This window comes from Vipera ursinii (genome assembly GCF_947247035.1).
Source record: "Vipera ursinii genome assembly, chromosome: 4".
NCBI classification, from domain to species: Eukaryota; Metazoa; Chordata; class Lepidosauria; order Squamata; family Viperidae; genus Vipera; species Vipera ursinii.
This window is the reverse complement of record NC_139514.1, coordinates 85,863,859-85,889,797: the sequence shown is the minus strand read 5'-3', so window position 1 is coordinate 85,889,797 and position 25,939 is coordinate 85,863,859. Positions and strand designations below refer to the sequence as shown.

The 25,939-nt window shown below is 37.6% G+C and overlaps 1 protein-coding gene across 2 annotated transcripts in view; it reads left to right on the top strand.

Moving 5' to 3' along the window:
• The window catches only part of TBC1D8 (TBC1 domain family member 8), a 53,106-nt gene that overhangs the window by 15,987 nt on the left and 11,180 nt on the right, over positions 1–25,939 (top strand). The window contains exons 2-11 of one of the 2 annotated variants that reach the window (XM_083362986.1): positions 1,831–1,941; positions 7,850–7,968; positions 10,359–10,587; positions 14,147–14,387; positions 17,410–17,617; positions 18,055–18,249; positions 18,980–19,144; positions 23,557–23,707; positions 24,693–24,907; positions 25,276–25,393. In XM_083362986.1, coding sequence (XP_083219112.1) covers positions 1,831–1,941; positions 7,850–7,968; positions 10,359–10,587; positions 14,147–14,387; positions 17,410–17,617; positions 18,055–18,249; positions 18,980–19,144; positions 23,557–23,707; positions 24,693–24,907; positions 25,276–25,393 — 1,752 coding nt within the window. Of the gene's footprint in view, positions 1–1,830; positions 1,942–7,849; positions 7,969–10,358; positions 10,588–14,146; positions 14,388–17,409; positions 17,618–18,054; positions 18,250–18,976; positions 19,145–23,556; positions 23,708–24,692; positions 24,908–25,275; positions 25,394–25,939 lie in introns of both variants that reach the window. The other variant, XM_083362985.1, reaches the window with a different exon arrangement.

The following is a 25,939-nucleotide window of genomic DNA, read 5'->3' as shown; positions in this document are numbered from 1 at the left end:
ATCCCATTGGGATTGGCCTGTCCCACCTGTCCCAGCAGGCTCACATTTGAGACCCTGTTGCTGCTGCTGGGCGGGGTGAGCTCCTATTATATACTCCAGCTTCTGCTGACCCAGCAGTTTGAAAGTAAGTGACCACAAGTAGATAATGGGTACCACTTTGGTGGGTAATATAACAGAGATGTGAAAGGAGCCCCCAACTGGGCGTCCCCCAGGCAGTGTTGATGTCACCATCCAATCCCTTCAACCCAGAAGCACTTCAGCACTTCCAACACAACTATAGTACCTGTGCCAGCAGAGGAAGTGTGCTGTGGACCTCATCAGCCCAATTATTCTGGTGAGTGGGGTCCAGGAGAAGAACCTTTTTGCCATTGCACCTGCCCTGTGAAACATCTTTGCCCACAGTATGAGTTTGGCCCTGACCCTCCTGACCTTCTGGAAGATCCTTAAGACCTCACTCTGTCAGTTAACCTGGGGCCCCAATGGGGGAATATGACAGTGCAGATGGTTGATTGATTAACAACAGATCCCACCTCTCCACTATCTTGCTCTCACCCTCCCCAACTTTTAATTGGGCCGTGGTGTTCTGGATTTTATATTAACTTATTTCTGTTTTTACTTTATAGTTTTAATTTTCTATGATTGTAAGCCACCCAGAGTTACTTTGAGAATGATGTTTAAGGGTATAGAAGGAAATGTAATCAAAGATATACGGAACAAAACTAGATTAGAAAAAATCAGCTTCCTCTGGAGTTCACACATACTTGAATTAAAAAGTACACACCACTTTTTAAAACAGACAAATATCTAAAATATGCTCATTTTTAGAGTTGACAGGCAGCCTATAAATTTTACAAATATTTTAGATATTTGTCTGTTTTAAAAAGTGGTGTTTGTACTTTTTAATTCAAGTACGTGTGAACTCCAAAGGAAGTTGATTTTTTTTCTAGTCTAGTTTTTTTATTATATTTCCTTCTATACCCTTAAACATAGTTCTCATTAAAATGCAAAGCTTGCCTAATGGTGATCTTTGAAGAATTAATCACCAGACTAAAGCAATAGGTGATGAAAGTAGAAGTGTCAAGTTGCATGGAAGCACTGTTAATTGTTTTCTCCCCATGCTGTTATGATACAGTAGTTATATTCCTTGTAAAAATTGAAAGCATTGGCACAATTGTTTCATATCTTAGCTCCAGAAAAAAATCTATGTTGTTCATGCACTGCAGTGAAATTTAATACAAGTGCATAGGGAGGTATAGTTTTGGTCTTGCCAATAATTTACTAAGCCACTGGATAATGCATTAAAGTTTTATCATTTTCAAGTTTTATCATTACTGGACTATATCTGTAACAACAACAATTCTCAAGACTTAAATTCTGTCTGGTGCAAACACACGAAGGTCCAATTAAACTGATTTATTGCTAAAATGCCTATGCACAGGAATCTTCTCAACCAATTGTTAATACCTGCTTGGAGTTAGAAAAGTGTCAATTGAATTCAAGGCGGCGGGTGGACTTAGTCTGCTTGTGGCTACCTAGGGATTTCAGGCTGATCCCTATTTTAACTCTGCCCACATATTCTGCCACTCCTACTAAATCTGACTTCAGAACAGTGATTTCAATCCTGTGAATTCCAGAGTTGGATTTTGATAAACTACATTTAGAAGTAATATTGCTGGCTAAATTAAATCTCATGAACATAATTAACACAAGTTCCTCCTGTTCCATTTATTGCTTATTCCTACTAGTGTGTTAGTTTTTAACCATAAAATTTAGTTTGATTGACATACATTGTGAGTAAAAGTCTATTTTTCAACTACCCTTTTCCTCTAGGTCGTCTAGTAGGAGCTCTGGATGCTGTACTTGATTCTAATGCACGTGTTGCTCCATTTCGGATTTTGCTACAAGTACCAGGATCACCTACTTATTCTGCCATTGCATGTGGTGAGTTATTGAATGGATCAGAGCTTTACTGGGCCATTGCCATTGGTGAGTCATATATCACACAAAAACTGAACTCTGAGCATGCTGTGGTTTGCATATCAAAGAAAGTGAAGGTAATATTACTGTGAGAAATAAGTAACACTACTGTTTGGGTAAGCCATACTTAACAAATTTCATATTTTATAATGTTTCCAGGTTTGGATAATATTAAGATTTATAATAAATAATAATAAAGTTGAAATGGACCTTGGAGGTCATCTAGTCCAATCCCCTGCTCAGGCAGGAAATCCTATACCATTTCAGACAAATGGGTATCCAATCTCTTCTTAAAAACTTCCAGCATTCACCGCTTCTGGAGGCAGGTTGTTCCACTGGTTAATTGTTGTGTCAGGAAGTTTCTCCTTAGTTCTAAGTTGCTTCTCTCCTTGATTAGTTTCCATCCGTTGCTTCTTGTCCTGCCTTCAGCGCTTTGGAGAATAGCTTGACTCCCTCTTCTTTCTGGCAACCCCTGAGATCTTGGAATACTGCTATCATGTCACCCCTAGTCCTTCTCTTCATTAAACTACACATACCCAATTCCAGCAGCCATTCCTTGTATGTTTTAGCCTCCAGACGTCTAATCATCCTTGTTGCTCTTCTCTGTATTCTTTCTAGAGTCTCAACATCTTTTTTACATCGTGGCGACCAAAACTGGATGCAGTATTCCAAGTGTGGCCTTACCAAGGCATTGATTATCTTTTCCAGAATCTTCCCAGGTATTGAGGTCAGGCTGATAGGTCTGTAGTTTCCTGGATCTAATTTTTTCCCTTTTTTGAAGATGGGAACTACATCAGCTCTTTTTCAGTCCTCTGGTAGTTCCCCAGTGCTCCAGTATCTTTGAAAGATATAGTTCAGTGGTTCTGAGATCACATCTGTCAATCCCTTCAGAACCTTGGGGTGTAATCCATCTGGTCCTGGTGATTTGAACTCATCTAGGCTGGACAGGTGCTCACTTATCATTTTCTTGCCTATCTTAACTTGTGTTTCTAATCTGTTTTTTATGGCACTGTTTTTGATAGGTTGGTCTGTTTTTTCCCTTTGTACAAGATTATCAAGCTTTCTAAGTGTCTATAATTCTTCCACCAAGCAGCAAGAAAGAATGTTAAGCTCTTTACCATGTTCTTCTGTCCCTATTAAATTTAGCTGCTTTGAACAGGAAAAAAATCAACAAAAATGTCCTTCCTCATGCTTCCAGCAGCAGGGTAGCCTCCTACTCACATCTTTTTAGAATTGAGGAATTTTATTCACCACTGCCACCACCACCACAACAAAGAATGCAGGAAAAACATTAATGAGTGTGTATGTATTATACTTATATATCTCTATCTAGCTATCAATCTAGCTATCTAATAAACATGATACACACACACACACTCATACACACACACAGAACTGAAAACTGCAGTTCTGATAATGAAGAGGAACCAGGTGACAATTTCTATGTAGTTCTGCAGAAATGCGTCCAGTCATATTTCAATTTTGTGTATTCTCAACAATAGACAAAATTGTTAATATTTTATTCACACCTATATACATTATATAAATAAATGCATACAAACATGTATCTGCAGAATGTTTAAAAGCTGCAGCCCCCTCCTTTGCACATCAGGCAGAGCATATAGATTTTTAAAAAAATTATTAGAAAAATGGCAAATAATGCATGTGAGTTTCAGTATGTAAAGCCATGCTCATGTCTTTTAATTTCCACAATGGCATAATTAGGACATTTAATACTGGTCATCAAAGAGCTACAATCTGTGAGTTAAGAAGGAGGAGGGTGGAGGAGGAAAGTAGCGAATCATATAACTAAAAATCAAAAACATCTGTGGTACATTCAGGGCGAGTGTCTGAGATTCCTTTCATCTCAGAACGTCTGGCTTAGTTCAGTGCAACACTTGTTTTTCACCTGTCTTTCACAGTACTCTTTTCAAATTTGGAAACTGTCTTATCTGTACAGTAAATGAATCACTAGTCTACAAGGACAGTTTACTTATCTAGGGTCTGTAATCTGTGCTCTTCAGGCAGAAATTAGGTGTCCAGTTCAGCCCTTCTACTCTATTGAGCCTCTGCCATCAGCCCCCTCTACCGCAAAGATCCTGCAGAAGAAGGGCAGTGTGGACAACTGTGGGATCTGGCAGGGTGAGAGCTGTGAACCATAAACACAAAGCTTTCGCTGTGTCCCTGCATAACAGATACAGTGTGCTTGCTGACCTTAATAGGGACATTAAGGAGATAGGTCAAGGTAGTTGTGATGATAACTCAAATAAGCAGGGGATCGTGGTCAGAGGTGAAGAACTTGTTTTTGACAGGGAGAAGTGTGAATCAAATATTACACATCAGTCATGAAGAAGAGGAAGGCATCCAAAAAGAGAAGCCACCTTCTGGTTGGTGATTCAATTATGAGACATGTAAATTTAGGAAAGGACACAGAGGTTTCGAAAGAGGTCAGGTGTCTTCCAGGTGCTACTGCCAGTAGGGACAAGAAGCGTACTTTTAAAATAGTCAAGAATGCCATCAAGGACTGTGATGTGGATGCTACTGTACATCTTGGCACTAATGACCTGTCCCCAAAAGATGTACTCTCTGTGCAGAATGATTTCCAGAGCTTGGGGCAGGAACTTAGCAGGATAGGCTCTAGGCTTACTTTTTCAGAGGTTTTACCAGTGTATAAGGAGTAAAATGGGCTTCCGGTTTGCGCACATAGTACCTACAGACATGCGGGAAAAACCCTCTCCCCGCCGTCCTATCTTTCTTCCTCGGAGGACCCTGAAAAGGGTCAAAAGTCACCCTGGAGGGGAAACCACCATGAGGAGGCCCTCCCTGTGATCGCGAAAGGGCAGCAGCCCTCCACTTGATCCGGAGCAGCTCCTCTGGCCTGAAAAAGAAGAGATCGGTCATTAATATGCCCGATCATTAAGCCATTCCCTGCCGAAAGCCAAAAGCACCATCAAGCACAACGAAGCAATCTGGAGGATCTGGGTGAGATCTTACCTTTCTTACTCCCCTATTTTCCTGTGGGACTTTCCTGAAAATTGTCTCCTCCCCACTTGAAAGAATGGCGACTACTTGGGGAATTAAAATCTTAAAGCCTTAAAAGAAACGGAAATTATTAACTGAATAATTAAGCAATCTTATTTGTACTTTTGGAACTCTTGGGCTATTAAAAAAATCCTTATTTTTACGGGTACCTACTATCCTATCTACCTTTTAAGCTGTAAAAGAAGGGCAAAAAGGAAAAAAATGGATTTTCATAAGTTTGGAAAATATTTTATATGCTACTGAGGACATCTTGTGGCAAAACCTGATACAGCAAGTAAACCTCCTCTCTGTTCTGGAGATTTGGCTCAAATTCAGATTTGACCTTGACATTATCTTAAAGATAAGAATTGGCAAAACCTGGCAAAAACAACTTTTAGGAATAGTGGAGGTGGACATTTATTGGCTTTTATTAAAAACAGCCTCCACAAAACACCTATCTGCAAACACCAAAGAAATGGAAGAATATTATCCACCACTTGACTATAAACCTATACTTGAAACAATCCTGGCAGTGGCTGAGCAAATGAAAGCCAGACTGCAAAATAAATCTGAGAGCTTAAATCTACCAAACCAAAATGTAACTTCAACTGATGAACTAACAATTCAAAAACCAAATGAAGAGGAGGAAATTAACATCAAAATAGGGACACTAAAGAACAGCAAATACAATCTATTGAGGACCTTGATGCCCAAATCTTGATTCTAACTACAAAATCTACAATCCAAAAACAACAGAAGCCGAAGAAAGCAACACTAAGATGGAGGATGCCAAAGGCCTTCAAATAAGTACATTGAGAATCTAGCCAACCAAACAACTAAAAGACTGGACATGACCTCTTACCTGAGCCAGATGGAACTGGAAGAAGAAGAAGATCAGATTGAACTAATGACAACTATACTACACCAAACATTGAGAATTGATTTATTAAAGCAACAATTTAATGATTATAAAGGGGATATTTCTTTTAAAAAACTGACAATTAGATGGTCTCCCTGGACTCAAACAATATGTGTAGGAAGAAAGGGAGACACACTTGAGAATTTAAAGGCACTGATATGGAAGCCTGTTTGGCACAAAAAGAAGGCTAGAGTTAGATTTTAAAAAATGGGGTTTTCTTTTTTTTCCCCCTACTTGCTGGGATTTCTAATGACAGAGCTTAAAATTTTCTTTAAATGGACCAAGGGAAATCTTCAAAAGATATAAACTTACATATTATACATGTACAAAACAATCACCAGGAATCAAAGTTCACTTAAAAGAAACTTTACCTTTTAAAATTTGGCTTCAGTTTATGGGCAGTTGTAGTTTTACTGCTTGTGGTGATTTTTGCAGCCTATCTTGTTTTCAAGCTGTAGTAGAGAAGAAGTTAATAATCTGTGCATTGTGCTGAAACAGACCTTATCTTGATTAATTGTGTTTATCAAGATACAATGTCTTCCTGTTGAGGACAGTTAACTCTTGGACAGTTTCCCTGTCCAGAGTTGGCATTCTGTATGGGAAATTTAGCCATTGAAAATGGAAAACATATTTAACTATGTTTATCTCTCTCTTGTAAGAGGTAGCGTGCTGAATCTTTAATGATACCAACATCAGGTTTGACTGCAGTATATTTATAGGTTCTTTGCTGATCTCAGTTTCCTCTCTCTATTGTGAAGAACTGGATAGGATAATTAAATAGTTCCCCCCCCTTTTTTTTCCCTTTCCAGGAATCATGTTCTTACATACTGTATACTGGCTAGGTTCAAAGGTTATATTAGCCAAGTTCTTTGAATTCAGCCATTATGGTTTGTAGATCATCATGGTACCATATTATAGCAAAGCATATGTACTCATTACCTTATTATTAACAAATCACATCTCAACAAAGTTTGGGAACCTGTTCTTTTTCTTATTTCTATATATCTCCATATAAAACAATATAGGAATTATATATATGTCTTTTATTTCTATCCACAAAGATTTTAAACCATTTGCTGAAGTAATAGCCTTTTTTCTTGTGACAATGGATTCATTATTTCATGATTAAGAAATCAAACAATCTTAGTTTAATTACCTGTAAACATTAGTCCATATTCTTTTTATTTTTAATTTATAGACCACTTTTGCACAACATAGGAAATTAAAGTATCTGTACAGGCATAATGTGCTGTCCAAACTCAGAACACTCTCAAACTATGCTTAAAATAGAATTTCTAAATTACAGAATTTTACTAGTTTTTACCCAAAATTAGTTGCACATTTTCTTACTGGCCTCCTCCTGTCATCCAGAGGTAGGTTTGAAGGATTATTCTGTAATTAATGTTTTCTTTGACTTACAGATAGAAATTAGAGATTAAGGGATGCCTCTAACTGAAGGCACAGCCTTTAAAATGGCAAATGTATAAAATTTAATAGCACATAAAGATATCCTGAATGATTTTCACATCATTATGTAGACTTGTAGACAGAGATAAACTTGTATGGAAGTTAGCCAAGAGAATGCTAGTTTGGACATCCGTGAAAAATACTGTCCTGATTCTTCTCAGAACTGAAGCACAAACAACTGAGCTGTCATGGAATGTTAATACCCATTTGCTTTAGCTTTAACTCATCAGAAAACACTTGTGACTCATGAGACTATATGATGCAGGTGATATATGAAGAAGTGTCATTATAGCAAAATATCACAATAAGATGTTGTCATCTGTAATTAAATAAGAGGATGTGACTTTTTTTCTTTACGGAAAAAGTGAAAGTATATATTCTTACTATAATAAAAATGTAACAAGTATACAAAAATGGTTTTCTTTGTGGAAAAATCTTCCCCACAATTGTACTGTCTTGTGCTAGGTGCCACAGATGAGGAGATAAACCATCATTGGGAATGGCTGGAACAAAACCTGCTCCATACCTTGTCTGTGTTTGATAATAAAGAAGATATTGTCAGCTTTGTCAGAGGTAAAATAAAGGTAAGAAAATATTCATCATTTTTCCATCATTTGTATTGGTGTTAAAATAAGTAAAAAAATGTTCAGGTATTTTCTCTTTAGGAGCAAAAAATTGCAAGAAAAGTTAATATATCTTGGAATCATGCCTTTATTTTCTTGAACTTTTTTCCTACTTGCGTCTGATAAAAGAGAAAGTTGATACCATGACTTTTAATATTCTTTCCTATGCTCCAGATATGTGTTTTAATAGAAGTTTAATATCTGTCTTTGTTTTATCTCTTCCCATGTAATTTATCTTCCAGTCTTCTGGGTGTTGGATTTTACACACAGACGTACACAGACACACACACACACACACACACACACCATTATGACATGGTTATTTTGTATTTAGGTAATTAACCCTAGTCAGAAAATCTTTAGCTGAAAATTTATGTTAATAGCTCAAAAATCAACAAAGCCCAATTTTTTGCAGGTATGATTTAGTAGCAGGATCATTTTCCCACCGCAATGATGGCTTGATGATTCTAGAACAGGGGTGTCAAACTCAATTTCATTGAGGGCCGCATCAGCATTGCAGTTGCCCTCAGGGGGCCGGGTGGGTGTGGCCAGGGTGGGCATCGCCTACTGGGTGGGCATGGCCAGCTCGACTTCGTTCGCATCAAGGGTGCCTATGGGGGCCTGGGCAGGAGTGGGACAGATCTGAGGGTCTCTGGCAGAAGGAGATGGGACCGGGGCAAGTGCCAAGGCAGTGGGGGCCGTTCCCTCACTGTTTCCAGGATGGCTTTGCGGGCCACATGAAATCACTTCGCAGGCCGGATCTGGCCCCCGGGCCTTGTGTTTCACATGTCTGTTCTAGAAGATACTACAAGAGGTGATAGTGGAAAATGACTTTTCAGACCTTGAACTTTGTTCACAATTTTGGGAATGTGTGGTTGGTTGTATATCCTAATCATGGACGTAATTTATCGGGAGAAATGATTGGTGCCAATTAGCACGTAAACTGATATTTTTACTCAGCTATACAATTCATTGATTGCTCTTGAGTAATCAGTTGCCTTAATCTCCCTTAAAGAGTTCCTAACAGAATAAAATACGTAAGAAGGAAACCATGTTCATCATCATTTTCCTAAAATAAATGAATAAATTGCCATTATTAATAAATGAACTATTTATTATTCTATTGTCTATCGTTTGGGATAAAATAAGAGCAACTAAGATTATCAAAGGCCTGGAGACTAAAACATATGAAAAATGGCTGCAGGGCTTGGGTTTGGCTAGTCTAAAGAAAAGAAGAAATAGGGGAGACATGATAGCAGTACGGGTCCAGATACTCAGTTTCCAGTTGTCTTCCGGGTGCGATTCAAGGTGCTGGTGATGACCTATAAAGCCCTAAATGGCATGGGTCCGGATTATTTACGGGAGCACCTGCTGCCGGCGTCTATTTCCCATCGCCCCGTGCGCTCCCACAGGGAGGGTCTCCTCAGGGTGCCGTCGGTCAGGGAGTGCCGGCCGGCGGCCCCCAGGGGGAGAGCATTCTCTGTGGGCGCGCCTGCCCTCTGGAAACAGCTGCCTATGGAGCTCCAGATGGCTCCTGACCTTCGCTCTTTTCGCCGTGACCTGAAAACCTGGTTATTTGAACTTGCCGGCCTGGACTGAGGGATTGGGGTCTAAAATTTTAATTTAATTTATTAGTTTGGGGCTAATTTATTTAATCTATTTTAATTTTTGTATGCTGTATTTTAATTGCCCTGTACACCGCCCTGAGTCCTTCGGGAGAAGGGCGGAATATAAATCTAATAAATAAATAAATAATAAATAAATCAGCTATTGTTTGTACCTTGTTATTATTGGGATAAAGGTAAATGAGAGGGCTTTTTGATGGAAATGGAGAACTGCAAGAAGAAAATATTTGGCAATGAATAACTGCATGGTAAGGAACTAGATTTTGTTTAGATTCATCAGTTGACTTCCCAACTCTAGTCCTTTTAATTATGAACATGTATGATTTATTAGCTAATCCCATGAGCTAGTTAATAAGCAGTAGCATATCACTTTCTATTGAATTATCACATTTTAATTTTGTTTACTTTTTATAAATTATTTACAAAGAAAGTCAAAACAGATATGGAGATATAGTTAACTGGTAAGTTGATGAACGTCCTTTGAAAGTGAATGAATAGAACAGCTAATTTTCGTATGGTTCTGCTGTAATGCATCTTGATATATTTTAAAAATATTTGACTAAATGTTATCTAAGCCATCAGGAATGTTATGAAGATTAAAACACAGAATGGCACTAAAAACTCTGTAATATTTATTGTTAATTTGTACATTATTTTATCTAGCAACAAGTGTTAGAAGCATTTTTTTAACATCTCCTATAACACATTCATTTTTCATTGATTTAGGCATTAATAGCAGAAGAGACCAGCAGCAAGCTAGCAGAACAGGAAGAGGATCCTGAGAAGTTCAGAGAAGCACTAGTAAAATTTGAGACCAGGTTTAACTTCCCCGAAGTAGAAAAATTGATTACGTATTACTCATGTTGCTGCTGGAAAGGGAAAGTTCCTCGCCAGGGATGGCTTTATCTAAGCATTAATCACCTCTGTTTCTATTCCTTTTTTTTGGGCAAGGAATGTAAGTATCAACATCTGATAATGTAGTAAAGCCACTACACTTTTCAAATCGTTGAATACGTCTTGTTAAATAAGGCAAAAGTTAAAGGGAAGCTTAGATGGTGGCAGACTGGAGTGGAAAGCATGTAGCTAACTGGTAGGGCTCTCTGAGTTTCAAATTGTTTTAGAAAACAGTAATGGAGAGGTATAGACACAAATGTCTGTTAAATGAGAATGAGATTTTGTGCATCTCTTTAAATAGCAAATGGTATTCTACACAGGGAGCTGAATTCTATGCATTTTACATAAAGTATACATAAAATGAAAGTGGGATTTGGCAAGTGCGTAAAATGGGGAGAGAGACATCCAGCAAGGAGAATGCAGTTCAAGGAAAACCCACTAGAGTTCAATTCTCACTGTCCTGAAGACAAAGTGATCTCATTCAAAATATCAGGCAGTTCCTTTTTTAACAGAATAACAGTTGGAAGGGACCTTGGAGGTCTTCTAGTCCAATCCCCTGCTCAGGCAGGAAACCCTATACCATTTCAGACAACTGGCTGTCCAGTCTCTTCTTAAAAATTCCAGCGTTGGAGCATTCACAACTTCTGGAGGCAGATTGTTCCCCTGATTAATTGTTCTAACTGTCAGGAAATTTCTCCTAGTTTGCTTTTCTCTTTGATTAATTTCCATCCATTGCTTCTTGTCCTGCCTTCAGGTGCTTTGGAAAATAGATTGACTCCCCCCTCTTCTTTGTGGCAGCCCCTGAGATATTGGAACACTGCTATCATGTTACCCCAGTCCTTCTCTTCATTAAACTTGACATACCCAATTCCAGCAATTACTCTTTAGATGTGTTAGCCTCCAGTTCCCTAATCCAGAGGTCTCCAACCCTTCTGGGCTTGCGGCCCAGAGGGAAGGAGAGCAGCTTCCAAATTGGCACGCGCCCATACAAACAGAGCTGCACACAGCAGCGCAGCATTAGCGGCCCTGTTTGCATGTGTGCAAACGGGCCATGCACACCCACCCGGCACTAGCGGCCCCGTTTGAGCATGCACAATTGGACTGTGCACACCTGCCCGGCATTAGCAGCCTCGTTCGCGCCCGCACACGTGCAAATAGGGCCATGGGTGCTAGCGTGAGTGGAGGTGGAATGCGCATGCTTATGTGCGCACACCGGTCAGGCATTTCTCCAGCCTGCTGGCCAAGAAGCTGCAGCCCCATAGGTTGGGGATCCCTGCCCGAATCGTCTCTGTTGCTCTTTTCTGCATCTTTTCTAGAGTATCAGCATCTTTTTTACATTGTGGCAAACAAAACTGGATACAGAATTCCAAGTGTGGTCTTACCAGCACAATATAAAGTGATATTAATATTTCATGTCATCTTGATTCTCTCGATGCAGCCTAGGACTGCATTGGATATTTTTTTGTCAGCTGTAGCACATTGCTGGCTCATATTTAAGTGATCTTCCACTAGGACTCCAAGATCCCTCTCACAGTTGCTACTATTGAGCAAGGTTCCACCTATACTATACCTGTACATTTGGTTTTTCTTGCCTAAATGTAGAACCTTACTTTTTTCACCATTGAATTTCATTTTGTTAGATAGTGCCCAATGTTCAAGTCTGTCAAGATCCTTCTCTATCTTAAGCATATCTTCTGGAGTGTTGGCCATTCCTGCCAGCTTGGTGTCATCTGCAAATTTGTTGAGTTCTACAATTTGATGAGCTTTGAGCCTCTTCCTTCCATGAATTGTTGAAAGGCCAAAATTATATTAAAGCTGCACATTCAACTTTGTGACTCTCTTGAAAATATTTTTGTGGTTTCAGCAGTTTATTGACTCAAGGAATGAGAATGCTGTCCACCATTGAGTCAGATCATGTTTCTGGTCAGCCATCTGCCATTTTAAGTACTGTGATGGGTCAAACACCTGTCATTTTGTTATAGACAGTCCTATTTGTGTCTAGGGGTTATCTTTTAAGTCAGACGTTCTTAATCTGGGGACTGCAGTAGCACATCAGTGGCTATTAGCCTGTATTAATCTTTATATATTATTACATATATACCAATAACTGCATCTCAAAGGATCCCTCTATTGAAGTACTGAAATTTGCAGATGATACAACAGTCATTACTCTCATTCGAGATGATGATGAGTCTGCATATAGACAAGAGGATGATCTGCTGGCCCTGTGATGCAGCTGGAACAATCTGGTGTTGAACACTCTTAAAACTGTAGAGATAGTAGATCTTAGAAGAAACCCTCCTATTCTACCACCTCTTACAATATTAGGCAACATAGTATCAACAGTAGAGACCTTCAAATTTCTAGGTTCTATTATCTCCAGTGACTTGAAATCATCATCTAAATTAGAATCATTATTAAAAAGGCACAACAAAGAATGTTCTTCCTGTATCAACTCAGAAAGTTCAGATTGCCCAAAGATCTGCTGATACAGTTTTGCAGAGGAATTACTGAGTCTGTCATTTTTACCTCAGTAACTGGTTCGGCACAGCAACCAATAGGACAGGTACAGACTTCAACTAATAATTAGGACTGCAGAAAAAACAATCACAATCAGCCTGCCTTCCATTGAGACTCTGTATACTGCACAAACCAGAAAGAGGGCTGAGAAAATATCTAGAGACTCCTCACATCCTGGACAAAATCTATTTCAACTTCTCCCCTCAGGACGCCGCTATAGAACATTGCATTTCAAAATAACTAGGTATAAAGATAGTTTCCCCCCCCCCATGCCATCACTCTGCTGAACACTTAATTTCTGCAGCTCTGCCTCACTTTTCACCTTTTCTCATCTTCTCATTTTTCCTACTATCTTCTTCTGTAGGTTTCTTATGAGTTATCAATTGTTGCTTGTAACTTATGATTAATGATTGTTAACTATGATTGATGACACATGACCTATTACTTGTGTTTATATGTATACTGACACCTTATGTACCGGAGTCAAATTACTTGTGTGTCCGATCACACTTGGCCAATAAAGAATTCTATTCTATAAAGAATTCTATATACATTTTTCTATATATTATTTTATGTATGTACATACACATCCCAACATTAACATTTTTAACTTTACATTCAGGAATTGCATATTCATTTTGTTGTTTAGAATAACTTTTTTTCCAAAGCAATCTTTAAGAAGAAAAAGGGAAGATTTATACAGTTTGCAGAGAAACCAGAGTGTGCTTAGAGTAGTTTTGTTACATTGCCTATAAGAATAAAGCATAGTGATTAAAATACACTATATAGAGCAGGGGTGTCAAACTGCCAGCCCACAGGCTGGACACGTCCGGAAGCCACGCCCACCCCATTGTCGGTAATTGTAAAACTGTCCCGATACGTTGCACGACGTCACATGACGTCGCAGGTTTGACATGTCTGATATAGAGTAATGCTTCTTCTGTGTTACCATGGATAGAGATTTATGTAATACTTTTTGTGCAAAAGAATGACTGTGGTAGGATTCACCTTTAAGGAAATATAAAGAGAATATTGGTATTTTTGTGAGACTTTGGATTGTGATGATTTTTGAACTATTTTTTTGTTACTTTTAATTTCAGTAAAACTTACTATCCCCTGGGTTGATATTCAGAAACTGGAAAGAACCTCCAATATATTTATGACTGACATTATCCGTATCACCACTCAAAATAAAGAACGGGATTTCTCTATGTTTCTTAATATTGATGAGGCATTCAGGATAATGGAACAGTTGGCAGATGTAACTCTCCGCAGGTTATTAGATAATGAGGTTTTTGAACTGGATCCATGTCTGCAAGACCCTACTCAAATCACCAAGAGGTAAAACATAAGCTTGTTTTTATTGTTTATTGGAGACATTCTATCACTCAATGGTATTATAGCACAATCATGTCTAAATAAAAGATCACCTGTATGAGAGGCCAACAAATGAAAGAAAAATAGCCTTTAAATATTTTCTATTATTTTTATACTAACAACAGATTCTAGATCAATACAGATATTTTAAAATAGTTGATGTAAATTTTGTATTTCAGCATCAGACTATTGTTTTTGAAATAGTTCAGTAGTACTTTTTCTTTTTTTCCTATTTGAATTTTTTTGTGTGTGGATTATTAACAAATTTGCTTTAAAAGAGGTTGTTCCTGTTTAGTGCACTTGGAATATTATTGTACATGTTGTGTGCATAGGTAAAAAGAAATTTTCATGGGGAGTAGACTCATAACTTAATTCTACATATCTAACAGTTAAGTTTTGTATAGTACTCAGCTGCCATTTTATTTATTGATTGGGCAAGTGAGAGTGGCCATGCCTACTAAGAAAAACTATTTCTTAATAGTTTTTAGATTAAATTAAGATTGATTATTGTTTTTGAGATTATACCAAATTAAAAATTGTGATTTCATTTCAGTTTGAATTCCAAATTCTCCTGTATCATATTATAGATACCTTTCTAGTACTTTGGATTTTTTTTCATGTCCACTGCATATGATTAAAACTTTCCTTCTGATTTATGGCATTTCCAGTATTTATTACTATATGGTTTGTCTATCCTAGATATTATTGATGGAGTTTTATACCAATTTTCCTTCATTTGTAATGTGGTTCAACTATTGCAGATTTAATCCATAATTCTTCCCATTGTGTTGTAACTGTTTCTTTAAAATTAGCTTTCATTTTATCATTCAGTTTTTTATTCTGTCTTTGTAGCATATCTAAGTAAAAATTTACTTATTTACTTTTGGTTTTTGGCAAAAGAGCCCCATAGAAAACAATGGATTTATTTAACAACCACAGTATTTACTTAACATTGGACTCACTTAAGAACTATAGTGATTTGCTTAATGACTGCTGCGAACAAACAGTAAAATTGAGTCGATTAACTGATTAACTTAATGACCATCACAACTTATAGTCGTAATGGGCAATTTCCATTATGGTCATAAGGCAACCTGAAACCAGATATGTGTTTTTTAATCTTCCTTATTTTATAAGAATCAGTGGAGGAGGCTTATCTCTTGCAGCTCTGCTGCATTTCAGAAGCATTTTGAACAACTTTAGAATTTCAGTGATCCTTTCCAAAATTAATGGGGACATTGGAGATTCTGGTTTATAGAAGTGGTAGGAACACACTGGAAAAGATTTGGAAGTTCTGATGCTGCTCTTCAGCTTGGTGATTTCATACTTTTGCTGTGCTACTTCTTCTACAGTTTAGATTTTTGTCTGAACCCAAACTTCTTGTCAGAACTATAGTTCCCCCCCAATTCTTCTTATAGATATAATTTATTTTATGATCACAAACTTAAAAAACAAGAGAAATAAGGGCTAGAATAGTAAATATTGTATGATGTACAACCTGTATCTGTACAATCCCTGTACCAAGAAATGAGGTACAGACATGGAATCAGGAGCCATCTATGTTGAACATTGCAACTAATTATTAGTACAGTAGTTACTGTTATTACTATTCAGAACACACTGAACCTAAAAGTTTAATGCTCAAACATACATATCTCTATAAACTGAGAAGACATCATGGCTTTTATTTAATAGTATCACATGCAGTATGAATACAGCACTTGTCTGCAGCACCTTAAAGCAGCTGACCTATTCTCAGGATTGGATAGTCCTGGGGAAAAATATGCCTCCATTAAGATATTTTAGACCATTTTGCATTCCCAAATATTTAAAGCACTTTTTGAGAGTGAATCTGAGTTGCTGCACAGTTCTGGTATCTGTGATCTTTTATATATACACTAGTTATAGGTGCATCATTTTTTAAAAAAAATGTGCATACGGTATATATTTTTAAAACTTGATGGTTTACATCTATTTGCATTTTGTCAAAAGGACCTCTTCATATTGGAGAGTTTATTACTAGTTTATCTATTTTGGATGCAATGAATAATAATCATGCTGAATCAATTACAGTCTTATTCATGGCCAATTTTCCAGTGGAATATATGTATCATTAACCTAATGTTGTCTTCCTTTGAATGTTTGTTTTTTAATAAAATCAAACTTATGAGTCTTGGAAATCATAGATTGCTAGAAGACAATCCTTAGATTTTTCTAGCCCACATATTGCATTCTTTAATAGAGCAGTAGGAACAACTTTGTTTTTATTTTTAAGAAAAACAGTATTTGAGAAGCCTACATATCATGAAACAAATAATATAACTTCAGTAACAAACTATTTATAGAAGTCTTTTGGTACTATGTTGTTTCTAAGGGTTGGGAAAAATATTTCAGATTGGCTTGGTTACAACTGCAGTGAGCTAAACTTACAAAGGCATGCATACTACCCACTTACTTGCTCATGCTGAATCCTTGCCAGAGTTAATTGCATATCTAAAACTGTGTCAGTTACATTCTAAAATAACAAAAAAGAGAATATTTAACCACTTTTATCCACCTCATTAGACACCTTGGGCTATACAGGCTAAAACCAACCTTCTTCCATGACAGGTGTATCCACCTATAAGAGTTTCATTCCTGTCTTTCTGTTAATTATTTTCAAACTGTATGTAGGGAAGATGTTAGCAACAAGGAATGCATTTAATCTAGTTGTTTAACATAGTAACATTCTATTTCCTGATATGTTGCCATAGTCAAAGATGGGAAGACAGCACTTAAATTCAGCAATGGAGACTGACCTATAAATAAATTGTTTTAACAGACTTGTGATGCAGGGTTTCTTCAAATAACATGATTAAATTTGAAACCAACAACACAAGCATTTATTTTTTCTCTCTTGCATATATCTCTTCTACTCAGGAGATCCTATTGTATTTAAAAAAAGGCATTCAAATTGTCTGTAAATAACTATCTCCTTCTTTAATAGAGATTTGGAGACAAGGGCACAAAATGAATACTTCAGAGCCTTTTTTAGGTTATCAAAGAAAGAGAGGCTGCATGAAATTGTGGATTGCTCTTTATGGACACCTTTCAGTCGTTGTCACACAGCTGGGAAGCTGTATGCTTCAGATGGTTATATTAGTTTTGCTAGCAAAGAAGATGGCTGCTGTAATATTCTTATTCCACTTACTGAGGTTGGTATACCATTCATTGATATGTTTGGTTTTAAAATCTATTATGCCTTTGAAAGGATGGATCTGATCTATAATTTGAAATACTTTGATCAGAATTCCTAATTAAAATATTGGTGTGTGTGTGTGTGGGAAATTTTTAAAGGTATATCTATTTATCCCAATCAGTGTAATAAATCATTTCACAATTATTTAAATTAATGTGATTTCCAAATAAAAAATAATAACTGTCATGAACATGAAACATTGTTGCTAAAATGTTAATATCAGTTGTGATTTATTGATTCATTATAAAAACATAACAAATTCAGTTCAGACTGCAGATTACAATCTTAGATAATCCTTGCATTTCCATTTCTAGAATGAAACAGCAACTACTGATATTGACATATCAATATCAAACCTTTTTCCTCACTTTTGTGGATAATTTTTGTTCACAGGTCGCTAGTATCGAGAAGATGGAAGACACAAGTCTTCTACCCAATCCCATCATAATCAGTGTAAAAAGCAAGACAGCTTTTCAGTTCATTGAATTGAAAGAGAGGGATACTCTAGTAGAAAATCTATGCTTGAGACTGAAACAAGTGAAGACAAATAACCTTGTGCTCCAGAATGCTTTGAAAAGCAAAGATATGGTACTTCCTGTTCAGCTTATTCTATATTTGGCTTATTGATAAAAACTTAGTAAAGTAAGAAAGCTGGTAGTTTTTATAGTTGTAGTTATAATAGTCATAGAAATATATTGTAGCATTGTTGCTTTAAAATAGGGGTAATATTCCATGATTTAAAGTTGCTGACTTTCCAGATGTAGTATTCAAAGTGGGATCAGAGAAGAATTTGCAAGATGATTCCATCTTTTATTTATTTCCAGCTTGGACAATATTCAGAATAATAGTTGATGGTAAAGCTCTACATTTGCTCATATTGATAGAATTTGCATGTCACGTAAAAGGCTTTTTGGTTTTGTTCTTACATGATTATGGACATAGCTATTATGGTTTAAACAAACAATATCTTAATGTGATTCAGTAATTGGATTATGTTGATTCAGTATTGCACTGAATCAGTATATATATAATTGTAATATTCTCTAAAACGAGAACACTGCATTTGGTGAAAGTACTTATTTGAGAATTACATCCAAAAAGATAGCAGAATAGACTTAGAAAAAAAATTATGTCTACTGTTCGTTCATTTTATGCAAAGATTGCATCCAAATTAATGTGAATTTTATAATTCAGTATCTGTATAATTCTTGTCACTTTGAAAAAAATATGCTGATAACTATATTAGTAACCTTCAATTGGATCTAGATTGTTTGATGTGATATAAAATTGTCTGGTTATTTTTCAATTTACACAGCAGAACTCTCATGTAATATATGCTGATTATGAATTGGCGGGATTTGGAACAGCTTGTCAGAGTAATGAGAAGTGTGAAAATGACAGAAACAGAAGACACTTGCCTAATACAGAAGCTCTGAGTTCAGCATTTCACCCTTCTGGAATGGATGGCCTCGAGTTCAGAATGGTATGTTGTTGGAAGATTTTTGGAAGCTCATCATGAAGATATTTGTCAGTTACAGCTAGTGCTTGTTACCATATTTACTAATTCAAGATGGATAGTGAATAATATTTATATGTTACTTATAAAAAGGGAAAAAATGACATTGCCATAGGTGTATACTACAGGCCACCCAACCAAACAAAGGAAATAGATGAACTTTTTGCTACTCAGCTAACTAAGATATGTAGGAAGCACATCACAATAGCAATGGGTGACTTTAACTTCCATGACATCAACTGGGAAACAAACTCTGCACCAAATGGAAGATCAAACAAATTCCTGACAAACCTAGCAGACAACTCTGTCTCCCAAAAAGTAGAGAAGGAAACTAGGGGATTAGCCATATTGGATCTAATCCTCACTAACAGAGATGAAATGATAGAAGGTGTTGAAGCCACAGGAACCTTGCGGGGGGGAGGAGTGATCATGCAGTATTGGAATTCAACATTATGGAAGTGGGGTGCCCCAGGGCTCTGTTCTGGGCCCAGTGCTCTTCAACATCTTAATCAATGATTTGGACGAGGGGATAGATGGGGAACTCATCAAATTTGCAGATGACACCAAGCTGGCAGGAATAGCCAACACTCCAGAAGATAGGCTTAAGATATAGGAGGATCTGGACAGACTTGAACACTGGCCACTATCTAACAAAATGAAATTCAATGGTGGAAAAAGTAAGGTTCTACATTTAGGCAAGAAAAACCAAACGCAGAGGTATAGTATATGGGGTACCTTGCTCAATAGTAGTAACTGAGAGGGATCTCAGGGTACCTTGCTCAATAGTAGTAACTGTGAGAGGGATCTCGTAGTCCTAGTGGACAATCACTTAAATACGAGCCAGCAATGTACTGCAGCTGCCAAAAAAGCCAACAGGCATTAACAGAGGGATAGAATCAAGATCATGTGAAGTATTAATACCACTTTACAATGCCTTGGTAAGGCCACACTTGGAATACTGCATCCAGTTTTGGTCACCAAGATGTAAAAAAACATGTTGAGACTAGAAAGAGTACAGAGAAGAGCAACAAAGATGATTAGGGGACTGGAGGCTAAAATATATAAGGAACGGTTGCTGGAATTGGGTATGTGTAGTTTAATGAAGAGAAGGACGAGGGGGGACATGATAGCAGTGTTCCAATATCTCAGCGGCTGCCACAAAGAAGAGGGAATCAAGCTATTCTCCAAAGCACCTGAAAGCAGGACAAGAATCAATGGATGGAAGGTAATCAAGGAGAGAAGCAGCCTAGAACTAAGGAGAAACTTCCTGACAGTTAGAACAATTAACCAGTGGAACAACCTGCCTCCAGAAGCTGTGAATGCTCCAACACTGAAATTTTTAAGAAGAGACTGGACAGCCATTTGTCCGAAATGGTATAGGGTTTCCTGCCTGAGCAAAAAAATGACAATAAAGGTCTATCTATCTATCTATCTATCTATCTATCTATCTATCTATCTATCTATCTATCTATCTATCATCTATCTATCTATCTATCTATCTATCTATCTATCTATTTTCCTATTTGTTTCCTTTTCCTCTATCCTTCATTCTCCTGCATCTGCAAATTGGAGTAAATACAAGAACAGCACATGCTTTAGAAATGATTCAGAAGAGCTATTTCAAAATATATGTGAGTGGCATTATATCATTAAGACAGAGCCTTTAAAACCTGAACTGTAAGAGGTGTTGGATTACCATTCTCATGTGTTCTAGAGCAGCTCTTCAGAACTTAAACATTCACAGTCAAACAGAATATTTTGTCCCTTAACAAGAAAAAATATTTGCATTACAGCTTATTTTGAACTATATGGAATGGTGTTTGCCAGAATGGATTCTATGTCCTACTATGTCTTACCCTGTGTAGCTTTATTTTTTTTTATTAAAATGATGAAATGAAAAGAACATCCATATTAATGATTCCTGTAGTCACATTAGTGACTAAGCAATAAAGGAAAAAACCCAACTATCTTATAGTAATAAGATGAATTAAATATATCTATCCCCCATTACTTGTTTATTTGTTTGTTTATATGTATACACATACACAAATAGACATCATCATCATTTTAGCTATTGTCTATGCACTGCCGGATGAAAGCCTCTTCCATGTGTTTCCCACAAATATGGTCCTGAGCTTTCTTTTGCCAATTGGGCCCGCATTGTTGATTCATCTTGCTTTAGGTCTCTTTCGTGGACGCTTTTTATCAAGTGGGATCCATTGTATGACTGCTTTGGTCCATCAGCCATCAGTTCCTCTTGCTATGTGACCAGCCCATTTCCATTTCCATTTCAATTCTTTTGCTCTCTTGATGATATCATATACTTTTGTTTGTTCTCTAATCCATGTGCAGGTCTTTCTATCTTGTCTTGTAAAGCTGTGCATGTATTTTTCCATGGCTGTTTGCGCCACTCATAGCTTTTGTATCGATTGTGAGATTATTTGTGAGGTGTCCACGTTTCACCAGCGTATGTTAGAGCTGGTAGCACACACTGATTGAAAACTTTTCTTTTCAGGCATAGGGGGAGGTTGTTCTTGAAAATTATGCTTAGCTTGCCGAATGCCTGCCAATCACATTTAACACGCAGTTCAGTTTCTTTTATTGTATCACCTTTCATTGAGATACATTGGCAAAGGTATATGTAGTGGTCTACTACATCTAGTTCTTCTCCAGATATATAAAATAATTCTTTCTTTGGTGAATTTATTAAATATAACCTGGCTCTTTTTCATGTTTATTTGTAAGCCAAATGGTTCTCCTGCTTTGTGCAGCTCTTGTATGTGTCTTTGTAGCTCTTTTGGGTCTTGTGAGAAGAGAATAACATCATCTGCAAATCTTAAGTGATTTAAATAGGCGCCATTGATTTTTATTCCATCTTTGGCCCAGTCTAGTTTGTGAAATACTTGTTCAAGGCAGGCTGAGAAAAAGATAGGTGATATTGTATCACCTTGTTTGTTGTACACCTCGTTCTATGTTGATTTCCACTTGTAAGATCATTGAGGCAAATTGTCACCATTGTTTTTTTGTTATATTGATTGTAGTCAGTTTATGTAAGCAGTGTCTATGCCTTGGTTGAGCAATGCATTAATTATTGCTTGCTGGAATATTTAGTCAATGAAATATTAGTCAATATTGTAGTCAATGAAAGCCATGCACAGAGGCATAGTGTACTCATTGTGCCTTTCAGTGATTTGCTGAAAAACCTGCAAGAGCTCGCCATGCTGGGGGGGAAATGACCCTGTTGTTCTTGGAGCCTCGGAGGCCTTCTCCACACTGCCTGGAACAGAGGCCAGGGAAGCTTCTGCATGTCTCTGGAGATTGGGGGGGGGGGGTCGGGGGGGGGGCTTCTGCATGCCTTCAGAGGTTGGATCCAGGCCTCGGAGGAGTCCTCCAAGCTGCTGCCCCCCCATCTCCATTCTGGGTGCAAATGGCTTGGAGGACCCCTCTGAAGCCTGGATCCAACCTCCAGAAGCTCTGTTCCAGGAGGCAGCAGCTTGGAGCAGTCCTCTGAGGACTGGATCCAATCTCTGGAGCATGCAGAAGACCCCCTCCCCCATCTCTGTTCCAGGGACAGAGGCCGCATGGCTCCAGAGTTGGGGGAAGCAGGAGGCAGGCACCGCAAACGGTGAGAATTCACGCACCCAATCAGGATCGATGCCTGAACTCACACGATATTATGGCATCCAGGGGCTTCCATAGACTCTCCTGTCCCTCAAAAGCAGGAACCGTGGCAGAGAGGAGACAGATCTTTTCAAGGTAAATGAGTCTGGCATGGCAAGAAGGGAGGCAGAAGCATGAGGTATCTTAGTGGGTCAGGGAGGCCTTAGGGGCCTGTTCCATCACTTGGCCCCCCATGGCTTTCCCCACCCTGAGATACACCATGTGCACTTAACGCACATGTGTTTTAACGAGCAAGAGATTCACTCTGAGTTTTTGAGTTGCGAGTGGAATGTGCAGGCTCCATTATACTCGAAACTCGAGGACTACCTGTACTGTTAATTATTGTAATTTGCTGTTAATTACAGCAATATTGTATTGCATGTACAGTATTATCTTTGTAAAAATAAATACGTTTTCCTCCAATCAAGCTCATGTTGAAAAAAATGTAGTGGTTTCATTGAGTTTTGTCAGCTATATCTCATATAAAAACGTGCCTTCTAATGAAGGGCTTAATACAGCGGTTCCCAACATTTTCTATACTCCGCACCCCTAGAACACTTCTGATATATTCTTGCACTCCTTACAAAAGTTTGAAATAATGGCAACAAATTATGCATATACACTATAATTTTGAAAACCCAAGTTTTTGCACCCCCTGGAATATCATCTCGCACCTCCAGTTGGGAATCCCTGGTTTAATATATATTCTTTGCTTTTAGTCTAGAGAGCAAATAAAAGAGAGGCTGTGGGATGATCATTTTGCTGAGTATGGCCGAACTGTTTGTATGTTTCGAACAGAGAAAATTAGGAAACTGGTTGCTATGGGAATCCCAGAATCATTGCGAGGCAAACTATGGCTCATTTTCTCAGGTGAGAATTCAGTAATTTCACTTCTCCCCCAAATATGATATTTCATAATATGAGAAAGGGAGAGCAGAAGGTGATGTCCATTTTTCTGTGCTAGTTAGAAGAATAGGATCAAGAGGAAGAAGAAATTTAGAATCCATTGTATAAAGAGATTACATTTCAGCAAAAGAAAAATCTATTTTTTGTTGACTTAGTAGTATGTAAACATTTAAATGTCAGTTATTTCTTCTATGTACCAGTGAAGGAGAATATTTGTAGCTCAGGTTGAAATCTTGGTGCTCTCTGAGCTTGCTTGTTTTCTTGCAGATGTTTCATTACCCTAACTAGGTAACATCATCAGTGCTAGCAAGGAGTGCTGTTTGCTGTCATTTTATATTCTGGTGTCTTTGCCTGTCTGGGTGGGTGGGGGTCTTAGGGATTCTTTGGTTGGGCTGTTTACCAATGGCTCTGGCAGTTTCTTGGTTGGGATATTGTTTGACTGTTGGTCTGAAGTTGACCTTGGAGTTAACTCCAGCAAACAGCACTCCTTACTAGCACTGATGATGTTACCTAGTTAGGGTAATGAAACGTCTGCAAGAAAACAAGCAAGCTCCCCTCATTTTTTAATGTGATATAATAAATATGTTTACTGAAATATTTGCTATAACAGTAGATAAATTTATATGGTTTAATAATGGTCTAAAGATTGACTATCAAAATATTATATTATATACTAGAAACTGCAGAGATGTTATACTTCGCCCAAATCAATACTTTTCATTTGTAAATTGTGAGATTTGAATATTTAAATTAGGATTTTTCCAATATACTGCTGATATAAGGATGACTTATTTTTCCCCACAATATGTTGCATGTGGACTACAGTTAAACTCAGTTTTTATAGGTGTTAACAAGAAGAATCACATCATAATCTGTGAACAAATAAACATTTATTTAACAGTGTATTTGTACTGCTACTGTATCCATCTTGCATTTATTTATGGGTCAGATGCTGTGTCTGATCTGTATTCACATCCTGGTTACTATGAAGATTTAGTGGAAATGTCCATGGGTATGAATTGCATAGCAACAGAGGAAATAGAGCGTGACCTGCATCGCTCACTACCTGAGCATCCAGCCTTCCAGAGTGAAACAGGCATAGCTGCATTGAGAAGAGTCCTAACAGCTTATGCACACAGAAACCCCAAAATTGGGTATTGCCAGGTAAAGATTTGTTGACATTAACTTGCAAATGACTTTTCTTTGCTTGAGAATTGTGAGTCTGTTGACCTCTACTGCCCATCTTGCTTGTTCAGTTAAGGCCTATTAATACTTTTTAATACAATAGAGTGGGCTAGTGTACCAATCCGAATCCTATCTCTGCCCTGTAGAGGGTTCACTGTTAATTGTTTGCCACGGGTTTGCCACTATGCCACGAACACAACCAAACGTCAGTTTCACCCTAGTCACACTTGTGTTTCTTTGATCTAAACACTAATACATACAGGATATTTAATAATCAATAATGATATAGTAATTAGGATGTGTAATATCAAAGTCGCTTATATTTCCTCCCTCTTGCTTCCTAACAGTCCATGAATATATTAGCCTCAGTTTTACTGCTATATGCTAAGGAAGAGGAAGCTTTTTGGCTGCTTGTATCTGTTTGTGAAAGGATGCTCCCAGATTATTTTAATCACCGGGTAATAGGTGAGTCTCCTCTTTAAACCTAACCCTGCTCTTATTGTGCTGTTTGTCATCAGTGATCTTTTTATTTATCTTGTCTTCTTTCTGAGATGAATTTATTTCTGAGATTTAGAGGCCCCACAACTCCAAAATTACTCTGGGTGACTTACATCAAGTTAAAACAAGAAAAACAGCAAGAAAATTCTGTGCATTTGGACAAATCCACTCCCTCTAACAGAAACATCACCATCAGATATCAGCAAACTCTCCACTCCAGGTCCTGGGACAATAATCAAGTTTTTAAGGCTTTCTGAAAAATCATCAGAGTAGGGGTGAAATGGATCTCTGGGGTCTTTTGTTTGGAGCAGCTTTACCACATAGTGGACATCTTAAAAAAAGAGTTATTCTACTACTTAATCATAATGTTTGAGGTGAAAGTAATTCTACAGAAGACCCTCCCTTCCAGTACTCGGTATCCCATATTTTCTCTTCCCCCCCAAGGCTGTAATAGATTAAAATGCTTGACAACTCAGTGATGTTCCAAGCTTAAATACATAGAAGCAGCACTTT